General features: G+C 54.0%; 1 protein-coding gene and 2 pseudogenes across 1 annotated transcript; all 3 read left to right on the top strand.

The window, feature by feature from the left end:
* Positions 1 to 5,845: 5,845 nt before the first annotated feature.
* Positions 5,846 to 13,094, top strand: LOC112892886 (annotated as a pseudogene).
* An 865-nt stretch (positions 13,095 to 13,959) lies between these two features.
* LOC112892885 lies at positions 13,960 to 16,738 on the top strand (annotated as a pseudogene).
* Positions 16,739 to 17,138: 400 nt separating this feature from the next.
* Positions 17,139 to 19,593, top strand: LOC112895960. The gene is made up of 2 exons (XM_025963980.1): positions 17,139 to 18,537; positions 19,133 to 19,593. Exons 1-2 carry the CDS (start codon positions 17,228 to 17,230, stop codon positions 19,314 to 19,316), a joined length of 1,494 nt encoding a protein of 497 aa, XP_025819765.1. The 5' UTR covers positions 17,139 to 17,227; the 3' UTR covers positions 19,317 to 19,593.
* Positions 19,594 to 24,145: the final 4,552 nt, after the last annotated feature.

Here is a 24,145-nt window from a genome sequence, read left to right as displayed (position 1 = left end):
CTCCACTGTCCCTGTACGCCGGCACTCGGCGAGCTCGAACAGCGGAGCCGAGCGGAGGGGAGGCCCGAACTGCAAGTTCAAGAGCTCCTTGAATCGCCCCCATGGCGGCGTGCCCTCGTCCTCCTGGAGTTGGATGTACTAGATTTGCGCGATGTCCTCCAAGTTGTACGAAGCCATCCACACGCGCTCCTCCGCCATGGTGCATTGTTGGCGAAAATATGATTCACACTTGTTGATGAAGAGCAGGGGATCGGTCTTGCCGGCGTAGCGGGGAAAATCCAATTTTTGGAATTTTGGGGGGCGATCCAGATCGCGCGGCCCCTCCGGGTGGTCGCCGGCACCGCTGATCAGCGACGAGGTCGACTTCTCCATCATGGCTGCCATGTCGGCCTTCACGGTTTTCATCTCCGCGGTGAGGGAGTTCAACAGCTGCATCACATCGGCGATGGTGGGATCGCCCATGGCTGCTGGCGGCGGCGCGGAAGCGGTGGAGGACTGCGGCGATGGTGGGGGGCTCGGGTGGCGGGCGGCGGCTGTGGAAGAATGGTTGGAGCGGGTGGGAGAGGACCGGCTGGATCGTGATACCAGGTTCCGCGCCAACCTGGTATCAGGATCCAGCCGGTCCTCTCCCACCCGCTCCAACCATTCTTCCACAGCCGCCGCCCGCCACCCGATCCCCCCACAATCGCCGCAGTCCTCCACCGCTTCCGCGCCGCCGCCAGCAGCCATGGGCGATCCCACCATCGCCGATGTCCTCCGCGATGCGCCCCTGCTCATCGATGGCGACTCGTTCCCGGCCGACCTCTATGTCATGCTACTGGCCGGGTACAACGTCGTCCTCGGCACCCAGTGGCTCGGCGAGTTGGGGCCTATTGTGTGGGACCTCAGCCGCCGGCGCATGTCCTTCCAGCGCTAGGGGCGCCCCGTCTCCTGGACCGGCGTGGCCAGCCCCTCTGTGCCGGCCTTGGGCGTAACAACAGAGGCCGGTCCCCTCTTGGAGGCGCTGCTGCTCTCCTTTGGGGGGCTCTTCGCAGACCCCGTCGGTTTGCCCCCCAAGCGTGCGCACGACCACTGCATTATTCTAAAGCCCGACGCACAGCCGGTCGCCATCCGCCCTTACCGGTACCCCGCGGCGCACAAGGACAAGTTGGAGCGGCAGTGCGCCACCATGATTGATCAAGGCATCATCCGCCGCAGCGACTCGCCGTTCTCGTCACCCGTCCTCCTCGTCAAGAAGGCTGATGGCTCATGGCGCTTCTGTGTTGACTACCGGGCGCTGAATGCGCTCACAGTCAAGGATGCCTTCCCGATCCCGGTAGTCGACGAGCTCCATGGCGCCAAGTTCTTCACCAAGCTGGACCTCCGGTCTGGGTACCACCAGGTGCGCATGCGCCCGGAGGACGTGCACAAGACGGCGTTCCGCACCCACGACAGCCTGTATGAGTTCCTGGTGATGGCGTTCGGGCTGTGCAACGCCCCGGCGACATTCCAGGCCTTGATGAACGACATGCTCCGCCCATTTCTGCGCCGCTTCGTCCTGGTATTTTTTGACGATATTCTAATTTACAGCAGGACGTGGGCTGATCATCTTCGCCACCTCCGGGCCATCCTCGACGAACTGCGCCGCCACCATCTCTTCGTCAAGCGCACCAAGTACTCTTTTGGTGCTTCCTTCGTCGCCTACCTCGGCCATGTCATATCCGCGGCGGGTGTGGCCATGGACCCGGCCAAGGTGCAGGCGATCCATGATTGGCCGGCCCCACGTTCGCCCCGGGCTGTGCGCGGGTTCCTCGGCCTCGCCGGGTACTACCGCAAGTTCGTCCATAATTATGGAGCGATCGCAGCGCCACTGACGGCCTTACTCAAGAAGGAGGGCTTCTCCTGGGACGACGCGGCGGCCGCGGCATTGACAGCTCTCAAAGCCGCCGTCACGTCCGCCCCCGTCCTCGCCATGCCTGACTTCGCCAAGCTGTTCACCGTCGAGTGCGACGCGTCGACGTTTGGTTTCGGTGTGGTCCTGGTCCAGGAGGGCCACCCGGTCGCTTTCTTCAGCAGGCCTGTGGTGCCTCGCCACCGCTCACTAGCCGCCTATGAGCGTGAGCTCATCGGCCTCGTCGAGGCGGTACGGCACTGGTGTCCGTATCTCTGGGGGCGGCGCTTCCTCGTCAAGACCGACCACTACAGCCTGAAGTACCTCCTCGATCAGCGCCTCACCACGATCCCTCAGCACCACTGGGTCGGCAAGCTCCTGGGCTTCAATTTCTCGGTGGAGTACCGGTCGGGCGCCACGAACGTCGTTGCCGAGGCCCTCTCCCGTCGCGACAGTGCCGAAGGGGAGGTGCTGGCTATTTCGGCGCCCCGCTTTGACTTCATCGAACGCCTCCGACATGCCCAGGCCACTGATCCGTCACTAGTCGCCATCCACGCTGAGGTCTGGGCGGGCACCCGCACCGTTCCGTGGGCGCTGGTGGACAGCATGGTCGCCTTCGACGGCCGCCTGTACATTCCTTCGGCGTCGCCGTTGCTGCAGGAGATCTTGGCCGCGGTCCACAATGACGGCCATGAGGGCATCCACCGCACCCTCCACAGGCTCCGGCGGGACTTTCATTTTCCCAACATGCGTCGTTTGGTGCAGGATTTCGTGGCGGCCTGCGTCACCTGTCAGCAGTACTAGTTCGACCACCTCAGGCCGGCCGGTCTGCTGCAGCCTCTGCCGGTTCCGTCTGCTGTGTGGGCTGACATCGGCATCGACTTCATCGAGGCGCTGCCCAAGGTGCAAGGCAAGACGGTCATCCTCTCCGTCGTGGATCGCTTCAGCAAGTACTGCCATTTCATCCCTCTGGCGCACCCCTACACCGCCGAGTCCGTCGCTCACGCCTTCTTCGCCGACATCGTTCGCCTCCATGGCGTTCCGCAGTCCATCGTCTCGGACCGCGATCCAGTGTTCACCTCGGCATTCTGGCAGGAGCTCCTGCGGCTCACTGGGACGAAGCTCTACATGTCGTCCGCCTTTCACCCGCAGACGGACGGCCAGACCGAGGCCGCCAACCGGGTCATCGTCATGTACTTGCGCTGTTTCACCGGCGACCGCCCCCGGCAGTGGCTCCGTTGATTGCCCTGGGCGGAGTACACCTACAACACTGCCTATCAGTCCTCGCTCCGTGACACTCCGTTTCGTGTGGTCTATGGTCGGGACCCCCCGACCATCCGCTCCTATGAGCCCGGCGAGACCCGCGCAGCGGTCGCCCAGGAGATGGAGGAGCGCGCTGCCTTCCTCCACGACATCTGCTATCGCCTTGAACAGGCACAGGCGGTCCAGAAGCGCGTCTACGACCAGCACCATAGGCCGGTGTCCTTCCAGGTCGGCGATTGGGCTTTCCTTCATCTTCGGCAGCGGGCAGCAGCATCTCTCCCATGCTCGGCAACAGGGAAGCTCAAGCCCCGCTACGTCGGACCGTACCAGGTGGCGGATCTCATCAATGCGGTCGCAGTGCGGCTACAGCTTCCTCCCGGCGCTCACCTTCATGATGTGTTCCATGTGGGCGTCCTCAAGAAGTTTGTCGGTACCCCGCCGGCCGTTCCGCCGCTGCTGCCTCCACTCCTACACGGTGCTGTGGTGCCTGCACCTGCCCGGGTGGCTCGAGCTCGGCTGGCTCGGGGAGTCCGCCAGGTGCTCGTTGAATGGCAGGGCGAACCACCTGCTTCGGCTACATGGGAGGATCTGGACGACTTCCGCACTCGGTTTCCTTCCTTTCAGCTCGAGGATGAGCTGGACTTCGAGGCGGGGAGAGATGTCATGTGCGGACGCACATATGCCAGGCGCGGACGCGCCCGCGACATGCGCCGCGCGGCTGAGCGCGCTGAGCACGCTGGGCAGGCGCTGCACGGATTAGCCTGAGCAGGTTATCAAGGACGTCGAATCCCCGACTGGCCGGACCGCGGCTACGCAGCTCGTAGCCGTCGGCCGTCTTCTCCGGTGAGGTTATTCCCCCCAACCGCAGGCTTAACAGAGAGAGAGGGAGATTAGGGATATGATTCTTGCTTGGCTCATTGTCCATCGATTACAAACATATATGGCCAATGGCCCAACCGAAATGGGGAAGGCTCTCCTAAATTCTAGGAGTTGCCAAAACATCTTACTAATCTAAGTTTCTATCCTTAGCCACTAGAGGCTAATCCGTGCAGCGCCTGCCCAGCGTGCTCAGCGCGCTCAGCCGCGCGGCGCATGTCGCGGGCGCGTCCGCGCCTGGCATATGTGCGTCCGCACATGACACCAACACTCAATACTGAAGAACAATATTTAGTTATCTTTGATCTTTGACTCCAAAGCAACAATGTAGAGCCCGATCAAAGTCAGAATCAAGCCAAAGCACCATCATTTGAGAGAAACAACGGCAGCCAATGAAGACTACCTGAACTTTTATTGTCAAAAAACAAAAATTTACAAACACTTACAAATCAGGAAAAAAACTGACCAGAGAGAGTACAGGAGGGGGATAAGAAGCAAGAGCAGAGGGCAAAAGGACCATAAAGGGAAAAAAAAAGTTACATGGGAAAAAAGTTGCTCCACTCTAATAACCGATCCATATCCTCATCGAAGTTGCATCTGTGAGATCAGAGAATAAGGTCATCTCTGCAGCGGTGGGAATTTAAAGATTCTTCTGAAATCCTTAGCATTGCGACATTTCTATATGTTCCAAAGGATGCAGATCAGAACTGTGCTCTTAACTTTAGCTGACTGATCTTGAAAAGGATTTGATGCCGTCCACAAAAACTCCACTGTCCATATGCTGCATGGAGGTGAGATCAACACCCAGAAAAGACCACAAAACCTTGCTTAGTTGACAGTATAGAAAAAGATGGAGACAGTTCTCTTCTTGAAAACAGAAAGGGCATTGACTATAATCCCTCATGTTGCAGCAGTTCGTCCGTGCATTAGTGTTAAGCCTTCACCTTACATTTTGGAGGTGCAAAATACGACAAATGAGGACTGAAGCTCCATGAGTTCACAGTTTGCAGTATAGGTGAGACGTGGCCTCAACAAAAGTTACAATTCGTCTGCTTGTTGTCCATATAGAGCAGGGAAGGTTTAGTCACACTCACACCACCATCGGTTCCTTGCAGGCAAAGCAGCAAACACCTGGTATGCAGCCGCCGGCGACAGACACACCATCACACGAGGTCGCAAGCAAACGGAAGCGATTGCATTAGGAATAGGCGTGTGTACCTTGCAAAGTAGAATGGGCATCCGGGAGTTGGCAGGCGATGAGGAGGGGAAGAGCCGGCCGTGCAATGGGCTGCTCAAGCGCGGCGGGAGCGGCGACTGGGCAAGCGCCGGCAGCGCGTGCGACCACGCCGGGTGGCACGTCGCCGGCCGGAATATTTACAAATAACCCCGGTTATTTTACATATAAACCTCTAGTATAGATCGCGATTAGTGATCACGATCCGAATATTTACGAATAACACCCGGCATATTTACATATAACCTCTAATTCGGATCGTGACTATTAATCGCGATCCGAAAATTTAAAACTAGGACCTTATATTTTGGGTACGCCCCCCGGTCGAGGTCCGCTCTTCTACCACCCGTCCGCCGCCGTCCTCTCTGCCGGAATCGAGGTGGCCCGTCCCGTCCATCAATCCCCGACCTCATCGCGGAAGTAACGGCGTAGGAGCAGCGCACGATTTTCCAAACTCGGGTCGCACGGAGCGAGCAGCCTCAGCCTGGAGCTCATGCGACGGGGTCGCCGGGCCGGGCGGGCTTGGCAGCAACGATCTCTATGGTGTCAATCCTATTTGGATTCTCCTTCGACGTTGTCGCCTCGTGGGGTTCGCAAAGAGAATGATGCTGCGGCAGCAGAGCGCGACGCCTGGCGACGGAGCCTACGCGGAGGCGCTGCGGACATGGCCACATGGGAGCGATAGCGAGGCGATGAGGCGAACGCGATCGAACGTCGCCCCGCCGGCACGGCACGGCGCGTCCTGGCATTGCGGTGCAAGCTGGTAGGCAGGCGCGGCGCCTCTGCGGGCGCGGTTTGGTGGCAACCTCGTCGATGGTTGGTTCGAGTACGTCTCGCCCCTGGACGCGCGGTGCCCGTGGCGACGAGGAGATGTCTGGGCCGTCCGGCTTCCGCGGGTGCAGGCTCGACGCGTCGCCGGCCGTTGCTTGGCCCGGACTTGCGCGGTTTCGAACTGGTACGCATCCGCCAGCAGGGCTCGCCGCGGGCCGACTGCACCGTCGGCGTCACGCAGTGCCCCATCCTCCCCGGCGAGACCTTCACCTGCAGATTCGTCGTCGACAGGGTGAGCGTGCACGCGAACAGCTACACCATTCTCGTTTAAACTGAGCTACCTCTGCTGTTTATCCATGGTGACTAATAATGTGTGTGTGCCAACATGTATAAATTAAACCAGCCGGGCACGTACTTGTACCACGCGCACTACGGGATGCAGCGCGTCGCCGGGCTCGACGGCATGCTCGTGGTGTCGGTGCCGGACGGTGTCGTCGAGCCCTTCGCTTACGACGAGGAGCACACCGTCCTCCTCATGGACTGGTGGCACAAGAACGTCTACGAGCAGGCCGTCGGGCTCGCGTCCGACCCGCTCGAGTTCGTCGGCGAGCCGAAGTCCCTGCTGATCAACGGCCGAGGGATGTTCAACTGCTCCTCGCTCGCTACTCCCGCCTGCAACGCCTCGCGCCCGGACTGCGCCCTGCCGGCGCTGTTCACCGCCGTGCCGGGGAGGACCTACCGCCTCCGCTTCGGCAGCCTCACGTCGCTCTCGTCGCTCAACTTCGAGATCGAGGGCCACTCGATGACGGTGGTGGAGGCCGACGGGCACTACGTGAGGCCGGTCGTGGTGCGCAGCCTCTTCATTGTCAGAGATCGCCAGAGAGACGTCGCTGCCCGCGACGCCGGCGGGCTCGAGAAAAACGCACACAACTCACGCGAACCGGAACGATGAACACGGTCTTGTTTGTGCCGCAAAACTTAGCAGCTTTTTTTTCCTCTGATCATTGCTTATATATAAAAGGAAAAATATAACAACCAACTGGAGTCCATGATCCCAACATGCACGCCACACTCTTCATCGACGAGTGCCATCCTAAACACCTAGAACGTGGCGCACGACGCGCTCCTTCGCGAACTCAGCGCGAGTCAGAGCTCTACAACCAGCATGGACTAACAACCAGCCATGTGCTGCTAACTAACTAACAGAATGACCTGAGCACAAGAATTATTCAACAAATCTCCTCCTAAGTCTTGTGCACGATTACTACTTACACTCTTGAAGGCCGATCTTGGTACAGAGCTTCAGGAACTTGTTCTTGCAAAGGGGCTTTGTTAGAACATCTCCCAACTGCTCATCAGTTCTGATGAAGCTCACCTCAATCTGCCCATTTTGTGCATATTTCCGGATCAGATGAAATCTTGTGTCTATATGCTTACTCCGGTCATGATGCACAGGATTCTTCACGAGAGAGATTGTGGACTTATTGTCCACCTTGAGCACAGGCTTGTTAACCAGTGAATCCAAGATTTCAGATAACAACCGTGCTAACCAAACTCCCTGACAGGCAGCTGTTGCAGCAGCAATATACTCAGCTTCACAACTTGACAATGCTACAACCTTTTATTTTGTTGACTGCCAACTAATGGGACTTTCCCCAAGAAAGAAGATCACTCCGGAGGTGTTTTTTCTACTATCAACATCTCCTGCAAGATCACTATCACTATAGCCCAGGAGCACAGGTTGATCTCCCTTCTTCCTTGCAAATTTGAGTCCCCAATCTCTAGTACCAGCAATATATCTCAGAATATGTTTAATTGCTGCTAGATGATCCTCATGTGGCTCCTCCATGAATCTACTCACATACCCAACTGAGAAGGCCAAATCAGGTCGAGTATTCACCAAATATCTCAAACTTCCCACCAAGCTTCTATACTCTGTAGCATCAACTCGAGGGCAATCACTGTCCCTGCTCAATTTCAGCTTTGCTTGCATAGGAACATCACAAGCATTGCACTCCACCATGCCAGGCTTCTCCAGAATTTTACCTACATAGCTTCCTTGAGACAGAGTGATTCCTTCTACACCTTGCTTTACTTCAATGCCCAGATAGTAGGTGAGTAATCCTAGATCACTCATCTTGAATATTTCTATCATTTGTGTCTTGAACTTCTTGATACTATTGCAGCTAGCCCCTGTGATAATCAGATCATCCACATAGACCCCCACTACCAGCCTCTCAGTACCAACACCCCGACAGTAAATTGCATGCTCAGATGGACATTTCTTGAACCCAAGAACACCTAGCTTATCATCTAGCTTTTGATTCCAGGCGCGAGGTGCTTGATGCAAACCATATAAAGCTTTGTGTAGTCGGTATACCTTGTGTTCTTGCCCTGCTTGGACAAAACCCGGTGCCTGTTCCACGAACACCACTTCTTGCAGATCACCGTTCAAGAACGCCGTCTTGACGTCCATATGGTGAACCTCCCAGCCCTCATGAGCAGCTAGGGCCAGGAGCAGCCGCACTGCCTCCATCCGCGCCACCGGTGCAAAGACTTCATCGTAGTCGATGTCATGGCGCTGTGCGTACCCCTTCACGACGAGCCGCGCCTTGAACACCCATTTGAGCCCAATGGCACGCCGGCCTTGTGGGAGCTCAGTGAGTGTCCACGTGCGGTTCTCCTCGATCGACCGCAACTCCTCCTCCATCGCTCGGCATCAGCACACCTCCTTCTGTGCCTGTGCCAAGGACGCAGGCTCCTCTGCGCTCACCGCTAGTAACCTGCCATCGCCAAGATCACGAACGGCATAGCCCGGCGGTGATCCCGGCCCCACGACATCATCCATTTCACGAAACCGCAGCGGCACATCGTCGTCGTGGTCGGCGTCTAGTTGATCGCCTTGGAGAGGTGGAGGCGTCACGAAGTGGACAGGCGGTGTCGAGGCCGAAGGTGTCGTCGTCGCAGCAGGGGGCGTTCTTGGCAGCGACGCGCTCGGTCCATCCTGCCAGGCCGATGTCGCAACAAGGGGCGTGCCCGGCGTCGCAGCTTCCTCGCCCGGCATCTCCTCCTGTTCACCGGGTGCGTACCTGGTGGTGAACTCAATGGTGAAGGTGTCGTCGACGTTCCCGGCTGCCGTGCCGCCTTCCTCGCCATGGGACCAGTCCCACTGCGCCTCCTCGTCGAAGATCACGTCCTTGGTGATGTGGACGCGACGCGTGACAGGATCATAGGCCCTGTACGCCTTGGTTCCCCGCTCGTAGCCGACGAAGATCATCTTGCGCCCACAATCCTCTAGCTTCTTGAGGTGTGGAGTCGTGTTCCGCACATAGGCGAGGCAGCCGAACGTCTTCAGGTGATGGACCACCGGCTTCTTTCCATACCAAGCTTCGAACGGCGTCATGCCTGTCACACTCTTGGTCAGGCACCGGTTGAGGATGTAGGCCGCGGGTGTTCACTGCCTCACCCCAAAACCAGCCCGGCAACCCCTTCGCCTTGAGCATGATCCGGGCCATTGCCACCACCGTGCTGTTTCGCCGTTCGACGACACCATTTTGCTGCGGGCTGTAGGAAGCAGTGAGCTGCCGTCGCACCCCTTCAGGTGCACAATACTCCACGAACTCAACCGAGGTGAATTCACCACCTCGATAGGTCCGGAGCACCCCCAGCTTCAGGCCTGACTCCGCCTCTGCACGTCCCTGGAACATCTTGATCGCCGCGGCCGCCTGATCCTTAGTCGACATCACCGACAGCCACATGAAACGGCTCTTGTCGTCCACCAGCAGCAGGAAGTACCTGCCGCCGCTCGGTGTCGCCGGTGAAATGGGCCCGCAGAGGTCGCCGTGCATTATCTCCAGAGTGCGCTCGGCCCGGTACTGCGCCACCGCCGGGAACGGGTTCCGCCGCTGCTTGCCTGCAAGGCAAGCATCGCACAGCTTGTTCACCTGCTCGATCAATGGCAGGCCGCGCACCATCTCCTCCCGCGCCAGCTTTCGTAGCGCTTTCATGTTGACGTGGCCCATCCGTGCGTGCCATCGCCAAGCATCCTCCTTGCTGCGTGCCTCGAGACACACTGGCCGTGCAACATCAAGGTCGAGCATGTACAGCCGGTCCGGCCTGCGCGGCACCCGCACCAGTAGCCTCCGGCTCTGCTCGCGGATCCTCAGGACGCCGACCTCGATGTTGATCTTGTACCCCGCCTCGTCCAGCTGCCCGATGCTGATGATGTTCGACGTGAGGCGGGGAATGTAGTAGACGCCAGCGAACGAGCGGTGCTCCCCATTCTTGCAGTTGAACAGCACTGTCTCGCAGCCTTCGATCTTCGCCACTAAGCCGTCTCCGAAGCTCACGGACCTGTGCACCGCCGTGTCCAACTCCGCGAACGCCATCCGAGCCCCCGACATGTGATTTGTCGCCCCGGTGTCGAGCACCCACGATGTTGTGTCGCGGTTCTTCTCCTCCTCACTGAGGTGCACGAGTACCTTGTGCTTGACGAGCCGCACCTGGGAGCCGGATCCCGCGGCCCACCTCGCCGTCTCCGCACCAGATGGCGCATCCGCCACCCGAAGTGGATCTGGGCGTGCTCCGCCTGGTGATGTCGATGTCGCAGCAAGGAGAGTCGCCGTGGTCACCACTTCGGGTTCCTCCTTGGGCCTCCTGCCCAATGGACCAGCCGGCGCCGATGTTGAGCCATCGTCCGCCGGCGGTGGCGGAGACGGAGCTGCGGTGGGGATGGGGAGAAGTGGCGTTGACCTCACCAGAAGCAACGAGGCCTCCTCCTCATCTTGGATGACGTGGGCCTGCTCGTTCTTGGGCCGAGACGGGCAATCTCGGGGCCAGTGGCCAGTCTTCCTGCATCGCCGGCACTGATCCTTCCCGATCTTGGCCAGCCCAGTTGACGAGGACGACCCGGAATCACCGCCGCGGCCTCTTCCGCGTCCACGCCTTCCTCCCCGGCGTGTAGAGCTCCCGCCCGCACCACCGCTGGAGATGTTCTCGGCCTCCCGCTGCCTCCAATGCGCGTTCCACTCCTCCTCCGTGAGGTACAGCTTGCCGTCGTGGAGCAGCGAAGACGGTGGTCCCTCGAACGACTCCTCCGCCGCCTTAAGTCGCCCAGTCAGGTCCGCCATGGAGAGCGTGGATGTGTCGAGGAGCGTGCGGATCACGACCACGATCTGCTTGAACCGCGGCGGCACACTCTGCAGCATCTTCTCCACGATCTTGCTCTCCAACAGCACCTCGCCAAGAGTTGCAAGGGAAGCCCGCATGCCGGTCAGTCGAAGCGCATAGTCCTCCACCGACTCACCGTCCTTGAACGTGGCGAGTTCGAACTCATGCAGTAGTTGTTGTGCGGTGTTCTTCCTCACACGATCGTCGCCGACGCGCAACGTCTTGATGGTGTCCCACGCCTCCTTTGCCGTGTCCTTGTCGGTGATTGCCGTCGCCAACTCCGGTGGCACGGCGCTACAGATCGCGTCGAGCGCCTCGATGTCGTCGTCCGGATCAGCGTCGCCGACCTCGATCGCCCGCCAGAGGTGTCGAGCTCTGAGCTTCACCTTCATCAGCCGTGCCCAGTCGGTGTAGTTCGTTTTGGTGAGGACGGGGTAGCTAATCCCGCCGTGCACCTCTCAAACAACCCGCTGAATCACAACATCGCCGCCCTTGGCTCTGCTTGCTCCCGCACTCTCGAGCTTTCTGGTCTTCTTCTTGCCTCCTTTCGGCGACGACAGCGGAGTGCCCGTCATCGCCCACTTGATTGCGCAGTGACGATTCCAACGACGAAACCTCGCAGCGATCGATCCCCGGCCCGCAACCGGTACCACTTGTCAGAGATCGCCGGAGAGACGTTGCTGCCCGCGACGCTGGCGAGCTCAAGAAAAACGCACACAACTCACGTGATCCGGAACGATGAACACGGTCTTGTTTGTGCCGCAAAACTTAGCAGCTTTTTTTTTCCCCTCTGATCATTGCTTATATATAAAAGGAAAAACATAACAACCAACTGGAGTCCATGACCCCGACATGCACGCCACACTCTTCATCGACGAGTGCCATCCCAAACGCCTGGAATGTGGCGCACGACGTGCTCCTTCGCGAACTCAGCGCGAGTCAGAGCTCTACAACCTGCATGGCCTAACAACCAGCCATGTGCTGCTAACTAACTAACAGAATGACCTGAGCACAAGAATTATTCAACATTCATCTACTCCAGCGAGACTACTCCGTCATGGTGACAGCCGACCAGGACCCATCTCGGAACTACTGGGCCGCGTCCCACATTATGGGCCGCAAGCGCGAGACACCGAGCGCCATGGCCGTCCTGAGCTACGCCGGGAACGACTCGCGGGCGCCGCCGCTGACACCGCGGCCGGCGTGCCCCGCGTGGGACGACGCGGTGCCCAGGGTGGAGCAGAGCAGGTCCGTTGTCGTGGCGCACCTGGACCACGCCCTGCCCGTGCCGCCGAGGCCCAACCGCACGTTCCTCCTCCTCAACGCCAACACCAGGATCGACGTCCACGTGCGGTGGGTCATCAATGGCGTGTCGCTCCGGTTCCCGGCGACGCCGTACCTCGTCTCGATGAAGCGCGGGCTGCGGAACGCGTACGGCCAGCGCCCCCCGGCGGACGCCTACGACCACAGGAGCTACGACATCGGCTCGGCGCCGGCGGTGGGCGGGACGGTGGCGAGCGCGGCATACCGGGTGCCGCCGGGTCGGTGGTGGACGTGGTGCTGCAAAACGCGGTGGTGCTCAACAACCGGAGCGAGCGAGATGCACCCGTGGCACCTCCACGAGCACGACTCTGGGTGCTCGGGTACGGCGAGGGCCGGTTCGAGCCAGGTAGGGACGAGGCCGAGTTAAACCTGAGGGACCCGGTGACGAGGAACACGGTGGCGCTGCAACTGATGGGGTGGACAATGGTGAGGTTCGTGGCGGACAACCCCGGGGTGTGGCTGTTCCACTACCACATCGAGGCGCACGTGTACATGGGCATTGGGGTGGTGTTCGAGGAGGGCGTCGACAAGGTCGGCCGCTTGCCAAGCTCCATCATGGGATGCGGGCGATCCAGGAGCCTCAAGTGAGGTGTTACTGTTGTATCCGGGCACACAGTACCATCTACGTGGCATACTTCTTGTAGAATGTAGGATGAAATATGGTCCATACTTTACATCTGTTGTAACTACTCGTAATGTCCTAGTGTAGTAGTACTACTCATAGAGTAGTGAAACTAGTCACACACGGTGAGAAGTACTCGGGTAGGACTCGTGGACTTGTACCTGACTATAACTTCCATGTAAATTTATCCCCAGACTATATAAGGACGGACAGGGACCCCCTCGGGATAATTACCATCGAAGGCAATACAACCCACACAAGACGTAAGATATTACGCTCTCGGCAGTCTGAACCTGTCTAAACCTTGTGTTTCTTGCACTTTCAAGTTCCTGATCTCGGTGACACCCTGCCAATAAACTCACCACCTCGGGAGTATCTCTAGGTGGATGTAGCGGTAAAACACCGACAGTTACTGGTAGCAAATCTTTTTTTATAATTTCTGAATAAATCAAATTAATATGTATGACTATACTAAGTGATAAATAAAGCTCCCTTATATTTTTTATCCTGATGAAGAGTAAAACATGAATATCATCATCACTTCACTTAGATAATTCTGAACATACTTTATTTAAAAAAAATGAACATAGAGAGAACTACAACACAAAAGCAGGCAAGAGACGGACTAGTCGCTGTGATTTCTTTGGCCCAAAGGTCTAATCTCCCTGGGTCAAAAAAAAAGGGGTCTAATCTCCCAATCTTTGCAGCCCAATAGATGTCCCGTGCGTTCTTCCGGCCCAGCTCGCTGCCCGTCACCCAGAAAGTGAAAAAAAACATCTCCCCGTCTCCCAAAGGGTTTTTGCGCTGCCGGCGCCGCCGCGTCCACCGGTGATGGACGCTGCGGGGGCCGCAGCGGAGTTCTCGCCCCTCAATGCCGAGATCGCCGCCAAGTCCTCTCGCACCGCTGAACTGGAGGCTAGGGTCTCGCTCCTCGAAGCCGAGAATGCGCGATTGAGGGAGGCCCTGGCAAGGGGAGAAGCTACGGGTCGTACGGGCGCGAGAGATCCAAAGTCTGGTCGATTGGCGGCAGGTCCAGGCAGAATCAAGCACAAGACAACCCTGGAGCTCAACGGCGAGAGCGTGGCCTGGGGCATTATTGAGGTCAGTGGCGGCGAAAAGGGGTTTGCTGTTGATGGCAAGTTCACTGGGCGGATCCCGGTGAAGGGCGCCGTTGCCGCTTCGACTCATCGGAAGCGGGTGGTGACCAGCGAGTGCGAGGGTGAAGCCGATGTGGAGGACGCAGACGGAGGCCGCGGAAGCAACGAGAAAGATTGCGCGGTGGGTCTGGAGGACGATGATGTTTCCATCACGCCATGGGGAAAGAGGCGGGCGGCGGCTCGAGTGGTCACCATTGACAGCGAGGATGGGGGTCACGGTGAGCTTGGTAGTGCCGAGGATGGCGCTGGTGATCAGGAGGGAGGTGTTACGGCCAGCAGGAAGCGTGGGCTGTGTGGAGTCAGCGACAGTGATGATGAGGATGTCAATGAGGGTGTTCGTATGGTTGCTTCGAAGGCCGCTTCACCTGTAGTTGCACCGAAGACTGAGAGTGAGGATGAGGATGATAGAGTTCCCATTCGTCAAGTGCTAAAGAAGATGAGGAAATAGAGGGCGAGTGAAGATGATGCTGATGATGAATTGCGTGAAGCAAGAGGGCGTTCTGCTCCCACAACAAGGCGCTCGGCGCGGTTGGTTAAGAAACAGTCAAAAGGGGGACGGGCTTCACGTCGGGTGACCAACTTTGTTGAACCCAAGGATTATGAAATGAGTGAGGATGATATGGAGGAAGACGATGATATGAACCATTCATAAATAATGATTCTTCTGAAAGTGCAAGTGCCGGTGATTCTGCTGAAGAATCCCGCGACGAATCAGATGTGTCTGGTACACCTGTTCCTAATGAGGAATCCTCTTCAGGATGGTGTGGCAGACTATAAAGGTGTTATGGCTCGTATAGGCCGTAGAAAGAAAGCTGAAGAGTGGAAATTTGAGGGAGATATGCTAGCAGCATTTGGTGAACACTCTGAGCTTTGTCTCAAGGCTGTTTGTGCTCTCTATCGGAAGCAAACTCAGGAGGAACAGATGGAAAAGGCTGCTTTAGTTCATAATAAGCGGGGATTTAGCCACATCGATGCTCCAAGGTATGTGCACATGCATCTCATTGGCTTGCTGCACCAGCTGTTTGGTTAATTTGCTTGCAGATTCATTGCTAGTTAGAAGAAGCAAGGGGATGGTTGTGGAAGCAATTTGAATTTCAGCATAATAGGAACTTTCTTATGTACATATATTCATTTCACTACTTTTCCTTTATGTGAAAAAATGATTTAAAGTCACTGTATGGTTGCAACTTCTACTACTGCTGATTCCTATCCGCTATTCTTTTTAAGTTATTGCTCTTTGTTTGTTGTTTCTCTCAAGTGATAGTGGAAGTCTATGATGAACTTTTTAAAGTCATCTAACCCCTTCCCTATGGCTCTTTCCCAATTTATTTGTTCAATTCTAAACAAAAAGAAAAAGAAGAAAGGGATTTAGTCAGACTGCCCCCAATATCTCTTAGTGTTCTGTTTATTTGTTTAGTTCCATTTCTTGTGAAGTAGTACTAGAACCTTATTTTCGCCCCCCATGTTACTGTAGATTCTTAGGCTAATCACAGTGGGGGGTTTCATATCACTGTTTTCAAGAATGCCACATCAGCTTGGGGGGATGAATGAAATACTATGCCTCAATGGAGAGTTTCATTTCACTGTTTCCAAAGCTAACCAGTGTAATTAAATGCTAGTTGATCTAGTGGTGCATGGAATCCCCTATGAAACAACGGCGGTCACAGTGGTCGTTTCATACCATTTCCAACGTATTGAAAACGAGTTAGCAGAGTGTCGTGGGGATGAAACTGGTTCCTTCTCTTCCCTCATTAAATCAGTGTCACATCATCAAAAATGCTGATGTGTCATGGTAATTAATGCCATGAAACTCGCCATGAAACCCTCATTGTGATTAGCCTTATAGGCAGCTACATTACACGGTTGAACTGCTAAACGTGGCAAAAAATCTCGTTGCAAGTCAATGTTGAATTAGTTTAATACTCTGCATTGCTACTGAGGTATTAACGAACATTTGATGCATGTAGGCACTGTAAATTAAGTAATTAACAGGAAAAAGTGTGTAGATTCATTAAGTTGCTTTACAGATTGGTCGTCATAATGCTCAAAATGGTTGTCTGGTTTTTGTTCATCTAAAGCGTTTAGGTTGAGGGTCTTGTTGAGGGGAAATTTCAGTGGTGTATAACTTGCACAACCGTATGGATGTATTTGCTTTAGCTCGTAGTCTACTCTAATACTCCTCCTTGAAGAGTAAAGTAGGATGAAATGACGAGCCCTAGGAGAGGATTTTTGCGTTCTTACTCTGACTGTGCTGTTCATTGCAGGGGATCTCACATAGCAGAATTCCTTCTGGATGGTGATCGGGATGGTCCGGTCCACTGATGAAGACCATCCCCGAGTTGGAGAAGCATGATCCGAGTGCTCTTGGGTTCTGTCGCAAGGTGGCTTCAAATTACTCAAAACAATTGTTTGCAATTTATCAGAACGAGGAGGACCCTTACTTTCACCCATAGCTCTGCTGACCTGTTCACTTTGGAGAATGCAGCGGCCCTGGTGTGCCACTTGGCACTGGGATATGCTTGTGTAGCAAAGTCAGTGTCCTATGGTATTTGTGTTGTAGTATCTCTTTCTTGGTGTTTTGGAAATTTTGTTCTGCCTACTGCTTCGAGAAATAAAAACCAGAGTTATTAGTAATTTTAAAATCCACGGTGTTATTGTTTACTAATATTGCAGTAGTAGACTAGACTAAGGCAAATAAATAGCGTACCCGCCGTCTCGCTGCAATTTCTTTGGCCCAAAGGCTTTAAACTTCTTCTTTTGGCCCAAAAGCTTGAACTTTCCAATCTGTTTGGAGCCCGTTTCTCCAGGCCCAACTCGCTGCCCGTATTGTTAGTCCAGAAGGCGTAAAAGCTCGTCCCCGCCTCCCGTCGCCATCGGGAAGCACACGCTCCGGCGGAGTCCACCTAACATCCTCCGTTTCGCCGCCGCCGCGGCCACCGGGGATGGACGCCGTGGGGGCCGCGGCGATGTTCCGGGCCCTCAATGCCGAGCTCGCCACCAAGTCCTCTCGCGTCGCTGAACTGGAGGCTAGGGTCTCGCTCCTCAAAGCCGAGAACGTGCGATTGAGGGAGGCCTTGGCGAGAGGAGAAGCAGCGGGCCGTGCAGCCGAGGGGGATCCAAAATTTGGCCGATTTGCGACAGTTCGACGCGGAAGCGAGCACGTCGCGGCCGAGAAGCCGGTCAAGAGTGTGGCCTGCGATGTTATTGAGGTCAGTGACGACGAAGAGGGGGCTGCTGTCGATGCCAACAGTGGGAGAAGCCCGGGGGAGGGCGTCGTCGCCGTCCCGACTCCTCGGAAGCGCGCGGTGCGGTCGGTGACCGGGGAGAGCGAGGATGAAGGCGACGCGGAGGGAGGCGGTGGAAGCGGCAAGGAAACCAGTGTGGGTCTGGAGGATGATGATGTTTTGGTCGTGCCGCGGGGTAAGAAGCGGGCGGCGGCCCGGGTGGTCACCAGCGATAGCGACGATGATGATGTGACTGACGGTGGGCTTGGGAGTGGCAAGGATGATGGTGGTGATCAGGGGGAAGGTGTTAAGGCCAGCAAGAAGCGGGAGTTCTGTGGAATCTGTGACAGTGAGGATGAGGATGCCATTGAGGGTGTTCATGTGGTTACTTCGAAGGCTGCTTCGCCAACTCAGATTCAGAGTGGGGAGGATGAGGATGATATGGTTCCCATTTGTCAAGTGCTGAAGAAGATGAGGAAAGAGAGGGCGAGCAATGACGGTGACAATGAAGAATTAGGTGAAGCAAAAGGGTGTTCTACTCCCCCAACAAGACGCTCGGCTCGGTTGGTTAAAAATCAGTCAAAAAGGGGACGAGCTGCACGCCGGGTTCTCAACTTTGTTGAGCCCAAGGAATATGAAGGAAGTGAAGATGATATGGAAGAGGACGATGATATGGAAGAGTTCATAAATGATGAGGATTCTTCAGAAAACACAAATGATTCTGCTGAAGAATCATGCGACGAACCAGATGCTTCTGGTGCATCTGTTCTGAATGAAGGATCCTCTCAAGGACCAGAAGAGTCTAACAGTGAGGTAGACTATGCAGATGTCATGGCTCGCATAGGCCGTAAAAACAAAGCTGAAGACTGGAAATTTGAGGGAGATATGCTAGCAGCGTTTAGTGAACACTCTGAGCTTTGCCTCAAGGCTGTTTGTGCCCTCTATCGGAAGCAAACTGAGGAGGAACAGAAGCATAAGGCCACTTTTGTTCATAACAAGCAGGGGTTTAACCAGATACATGCCCTAAGGTATGTGCATATGCATCTCATTGGCTTGCTGCACTAGCTATTTAGTTGATTCGCTAGCAGATTCATTGCTTGTCAAAAGAAGCAAGGGGATGTCGTTGGACGCAACTTGAATTTCAGCATCATAGGAACCTTCTTGCATACATATATTTATTTCGCACCTTTTCCTTTAGGCGAAAGAAGGATTTAGTCAGTGGTTGCTTGGAGCTTCAACTGTGTGCTCTATTTATTTGTGTTTGGTTCCATTTATCTATATTGCAACTGAGGTAATAATGAACATCAGATGCACATAGACATTGTAAGTTAACCAAAAGTTGTATAGATTCATTAAGTTGTCTTAAAGATTTTACCACCGTAATTCTAAGAAAGGTTGGCTATATTTTTTGTTCATCTAAAAAAATAGGTTGAAGGTCTCGTCGAGGGGAAATTTCAGTGCCAGTAACTTGCACAACAAGATGCATGAACTTTGTTTACCACCAAATCTAATGTAAATATTCCAGTTTAAAGAGTGAAGTAGAATGAAATGACAATCACTAAGGGGATGTTTTTGGTGTTCTCAGTCTACTGATATTTGATTGCACTCTGCTGTTCGTTGTAGGGGATCTCGCATAGCAGAATTTCTTCTGGATGGTGATCTGTACGGTCCACTGAAAAAGACCATCTCAGATTTAGAAGAGTATGATCGTAATGCTCTTGGGTTCTGTCGCAAGGTGGCTTCACATTACTCAAAACAACTTTTTGCAATTTATCAGAACAAGGAGGATCCTTACTTTCATCCATAGCTCTGTTAACACATAACACCTTAGGTTGACCTTTTGCCCCTCGTAGTGTTTTGGCCAACTGTCTGCCTTACTCTTTTCACTCTTTTGTACATATATGTGTTTAGTTGTTGGATCTTCTGTTCAAGTTAGGACCTGTTAACTTCAGAGAAAACAGTGGCCCTGATGTGTCACTAGGATGCTTGTGTAGGAAAACGAGTGTCATATTGTGTTTATGTTGTGGTCTTGTGTGTGCTTAAATGTCTGTGCTTTCCTGATTAATATACAACCCTTAATATAATCTGTTTACAGAGTTAGGGGCATGAGCCTCTTCTCCAGCAAAGGGATGCATGGCCAATTTTTTACTATTCCTCCAAATTCATCTGCAGTTAGGGACACTTTTGATCTCGAGTTTATTACAGCATTTTGTACAAGAGATGAATTGTAGTGTAGGTTAATGGTATTAATAAGTAATAGAATTTCAGCGTCCTGCAGTTGCTTTTGATGCAAACCAATAATAAATGGAAGGGGGCACTAATTTACCTGGTCAGAAACTGGCCAAGTTGATACCGAACTCAGGCTTATGGAGAACATTACAATTTTTTTTTTTGCTAGAGTTGTCGAAAATTAGCTTTAGGTAATGCATGTATGGATCTTGCCCGGCAGGCCGTCACACGTGGCCCTTATACCTATATAAGTTATTTCTTGTCGCATTCCTAGCAGGAAAGCAACACAAAAAACTTTATGGAGCTTGCAAGTTGGCTACATATCTTAGGCATTGGGTCCTGGTGCATTTAGATGCATGCAGGACCAGCATTTAAGCTGATAGACATGAGGTGAGGCATAATCTTCCATTTAGATACATGAAGCATGGAGTGGTTAGCTCATGCCTGTACAACGAGGTGGCAAAACCCCCTCCGTGCAGACAATGATAAAGACTGATACCCATCCAGCAGATCAGTGAAGTGACTACAATTGTGGCAATTACACTAGTAGATTCTGGGTTCCTCTCTTTCACTAAGACTAACAAAAAAAACGCACGAGCTAGAAATATGTAACAGTCACGAGCTCTTTGTCAGCAATTGATGAATACTGAATATGATAAGGGCTCGCTTTATTTCTGTACAAGTTATGGGCCTGCAAGCATGTTTTATCATGACATGATACCTATTAATGTAGATTTCCTTGTCATATTGATTGGAAGAAAGGCACCATTGCACCAAGAACAGCTCGTGTGTTCCCTTTCCAAGAATCTCTGTATCTAACACAGGGACTGCCATATTCTGCACCACTCATTTCCTGACTAGCTGGACGTTTAACTGAATCATAATTCAGCACTCTGTCTGCACACTGGCGCATGAATCCATTGGGAGCTGATACCTGTTGCCAGGTCCAGTTGGCAATGCATTTGTCTCTAAAATCTGAGCAACGCCTGAGCTCCACTATATTGCCTTTTTTTTCAGAACTCACAAGTCACCATGTAATTGTATTGTTGCTGATCTTCTCTTGCACGCAGTACACTTTTGATCCGTAGCTGCTGAAACTTTATTTCTGCATGGATTACTGAAACTACTGGCTGGATTCTTTGCAGCAGCTGAACAATCTGTCAAGTCTGACTTTCAGTTAATGTTCCCGGCATTGAGTTCGTTACAAGTTGCTTTGCCTCGTTTGGACTTTCAACGACCTGCTGCAAGTTGCAAGGGGCATCACTCAAGATACGGAGAAGAGCAAGCAATGGCTTTGTACTCCAAAAAAGCTAGTACGTTGTTGCTTGATGGGACGCGATCTTTGTGGTTGTGGACAGATAACTGCCTCAAATGTGAGGCCACTGGACAGATCACAACTTGCGACCTGGTAGGGGCAGGGCAGGACACGGAGATCTCAGCCCGGCTGTCCATGTCGTGCCCCTCTCCCACAGCAGGTACCCACATACACTGAAGCACTGAAATGTAGTCCCTGGAGCTGGATAGAGTGTGGTGAGTGCAGTCATGGCTTGGTTGACCTTATTACACCGCGAGACGCCACTACTGATTGTCCTTGAATCTCATCTTCTGATCATCAGATGAACACACACAGACTGACATGCCAGAGCAAGGAGAAGATTTTTTTTTACGGCAAGTAGTACTTGGTAATAATCATTCATCATTCAGTTGCCAACCAGGACCATTGTACACGACGCTCGCTTCTGATCTGCGAGCAGTCAGGCAGGCAGCACGGTCGGTTTCAGGTTGACGCCGAGAGATGAAGCTGGGGTCACTCCTGCCCCCAGGGACCAAGCTCACATGCCCATGGGGACGGCCAAGACCCCATCAGGCCATCGCATCCGTACGCCCCGTCCGTGGCACGAACCCGTCGCCCAATGGCCGATGGCCACTGCGTTCCTGGTCTGGTTGTGCGCCGGGGATGCGCCCCTCCAAACGCCACCTCCACCGACGGCCGGCTTCACCCCCGGCAGGCCCTGGCCGGCGCGCCGTCGGTGAGGACGCACGGTGCGCGTCCGGACAAGCTTTCCGGCGAGGCTATGGCCTATGGCCCGGCGGCCGGTTGTCAGTACTTGCTCAGTTGCTTGTGCGGCCAACCCCATTGGCGTTTCTGCTGGGGCTCCGGCGGCTGCTCACCTCACCCTAGGATGGTGCACAGCCCACACATACCCTTCAATCAGATTCCTGGCCATGCCGTGTTTGTTTCTCTCCTTGTCCGACCACACCACACCAGGAGAGGAGAGGATGGCTGGCTGGCAATGGCATGTTGCCATGGGGGATTGGGGGGCCCAGTCCAGATGTGCTTTGTCAGATGAGAGTATGATGAACTTGGGCTGAATGCCAAAACAAAAAACAAAGCCCCAAGCATGTACACAGAAACTGGTCCTCTGATGGCTACCCCAATAATCTCTCCTACCGGTCCTCCATCATCATCTTCTAAGACCTCGGCTCGCTCGCGTAAGCAGAGGTACGCCGCGTCCTTTTCCATTTGCAGAAAATCTCAGCAAATCTGCGTTTCCTTTTTTCTTTCTTTCCTTCTGAAGAAGAAACAGCAGAGAGCATAGTCCAAGGGCTATCTTTTTGGCAGGCAGGCAGGCAGGCAGGCAGGACAAGAGAGGCCAAACCCCAAGCTCCCCCCAACCGGGATTCAGGCTGCGGCGTGCACACCAGAGCGGACAGAATTGCAGTGGTTAGCTGGCTGCATCACCATCCATACCCAAGCGATGCGATGCTCATCAGCTCGGCGTCGACGTCGGAGCTTGACCTTGCTCCATCGACGCCATTAGGGCAGGCAGCCAGGCAGCCTCAGCCAGTCCTTTCCTGGTTGGGACGTGCATGGCCGTCGCTGTTGCGCCCATCCAGCTGCGCCCTTCCTGATTCCTGATCGAGAGCATTTTTCTTTTGCTTCTGCAGTCTGCACGGCCTCTCTCCTTAACTGACGCTGCAAGCCTGCAACTGTTGGAAAGCGGCCAGACAACGAGTTGGTTAGATGTCAAGGAGGGGGCGTGTCACTGTGCAGGATTGCGCGAAACAAGGCCGGCAAATCTCTCTCTTGGGTTCTTGCCGCCTGTTTCTCTAGGACTAGTGGTGCCACGTCGGGAGGATTTAAGTACGACCGAGTCCAATGCAACAAAGAAAATATGAATGAATTTGACCCGGCTGGACCATGCATAGTACTCTTCTATTTTGGAATGCATCGCCATCGCAACATTTAATAATTCTTTTTTAAAAAAATGAGTCAGAGTAAGCCCTGTCATTTGAGGGAGCTTCGACTGTACTCAGAAAAAATTAACACAGTGCATAAAGTTTTGTTTATTTCTTGGACACGTAAGTTTTATTTTTGTTTTCCTCATTAGACATTGTATTGTGTATATGTACCACCTTACGAGCACGTGACTTGATCTTAAGGAGAACTCCAGAGACTACTGACACGAACTCGGTCTTTCAAGCAGAAAAAAGAGAAAAAACTTGTTGAAGTCGGCATGGTTACGCCAAAATTCATATGCATCAATCGTTTAAAAAAAATCATGTACATCAAGATCTATAACTAACAGCGAACTGAGTGTAGCTCAGCTGATAAGATTTTTTATGGTGGAATCTGTCCATCTAGATTCAAATTTTAGACTCAGCACAGGTACTCATATTTTTCTAGATTTAATTACAGAATTTAACCGGCGCTATTTTTCAGTGGCAGGTGACGTACTCGTTGATAGATGATAGATGTCTGTTGTGTTTTCGTCGATCTCGAAAATATGCCGGCTCAATACATACTCAAAGGTATACAGTTGCGTGCCCATATTCATATATTCATAAAGTAGCGCCGTAGATTAGAAAAGTCGCGAGGGGAGAATGCCGTCTACATACATCACTTCACTTCTCATCAAGACGGTGACGGTAGCAAGCTGCCATGCTGCATGTAGCTCTTGCGTAATTAACCGCTGGTTGGTTAATCCTGGCAGAATATACAGTAGAGCAGCAGCAGGTCACGAATCGACCGCCGGCGAGGTAGCTGTCAGCGGGGCACCCACCCTCGCCGGGCTGGCTTCCTCACCCGATCGATCACCACAATATTCACGGCGTCGCTGTCCGTCGCCGTCGCTGGTTGCGGGTGACTAGTCGCCGACTCGCCGTCAGCGAACCCACCTCCTTTCCAGCCGGTACCTAGCACTAGCAGCAACAAGGTAATAATAATAATTAAAAAGAGCAGTAATAATTCCTCTGCCCTGGAGCGGGATTGGATTACCGCGAAACACTAATCAGCAGCGGTCACGGGCCCGGTGAACTCACTAATTGCTTTTTACCGACGCTTGGCAGTTGGGCCTGGGCCCCTTCTTCGCGGGAGGAGGGACGGACGCTTTGGTTTTGGACCGA

Source organism: Panicum hallii, chromosome 5 (genome assembly GCF_002211085.1).
Source record: "Panicum hallii strain FIL2 chromosome 5, PHallii_v3.1, whole genome shotgun sequence".
In the NCBI taxonomy this organism is placed as follows: domain Eukaryota; kingdom Viridiplantae; phylum Streptophyta; class Magnoliopsida; order Poales; family Poaceae; genus Panicum; species Panicum hallii.
The sequence above is the reverse complement of the archived record's forward strand: the minus strand, read 5'-3'. Positions and strand labels throughout refer to the sequence as shown.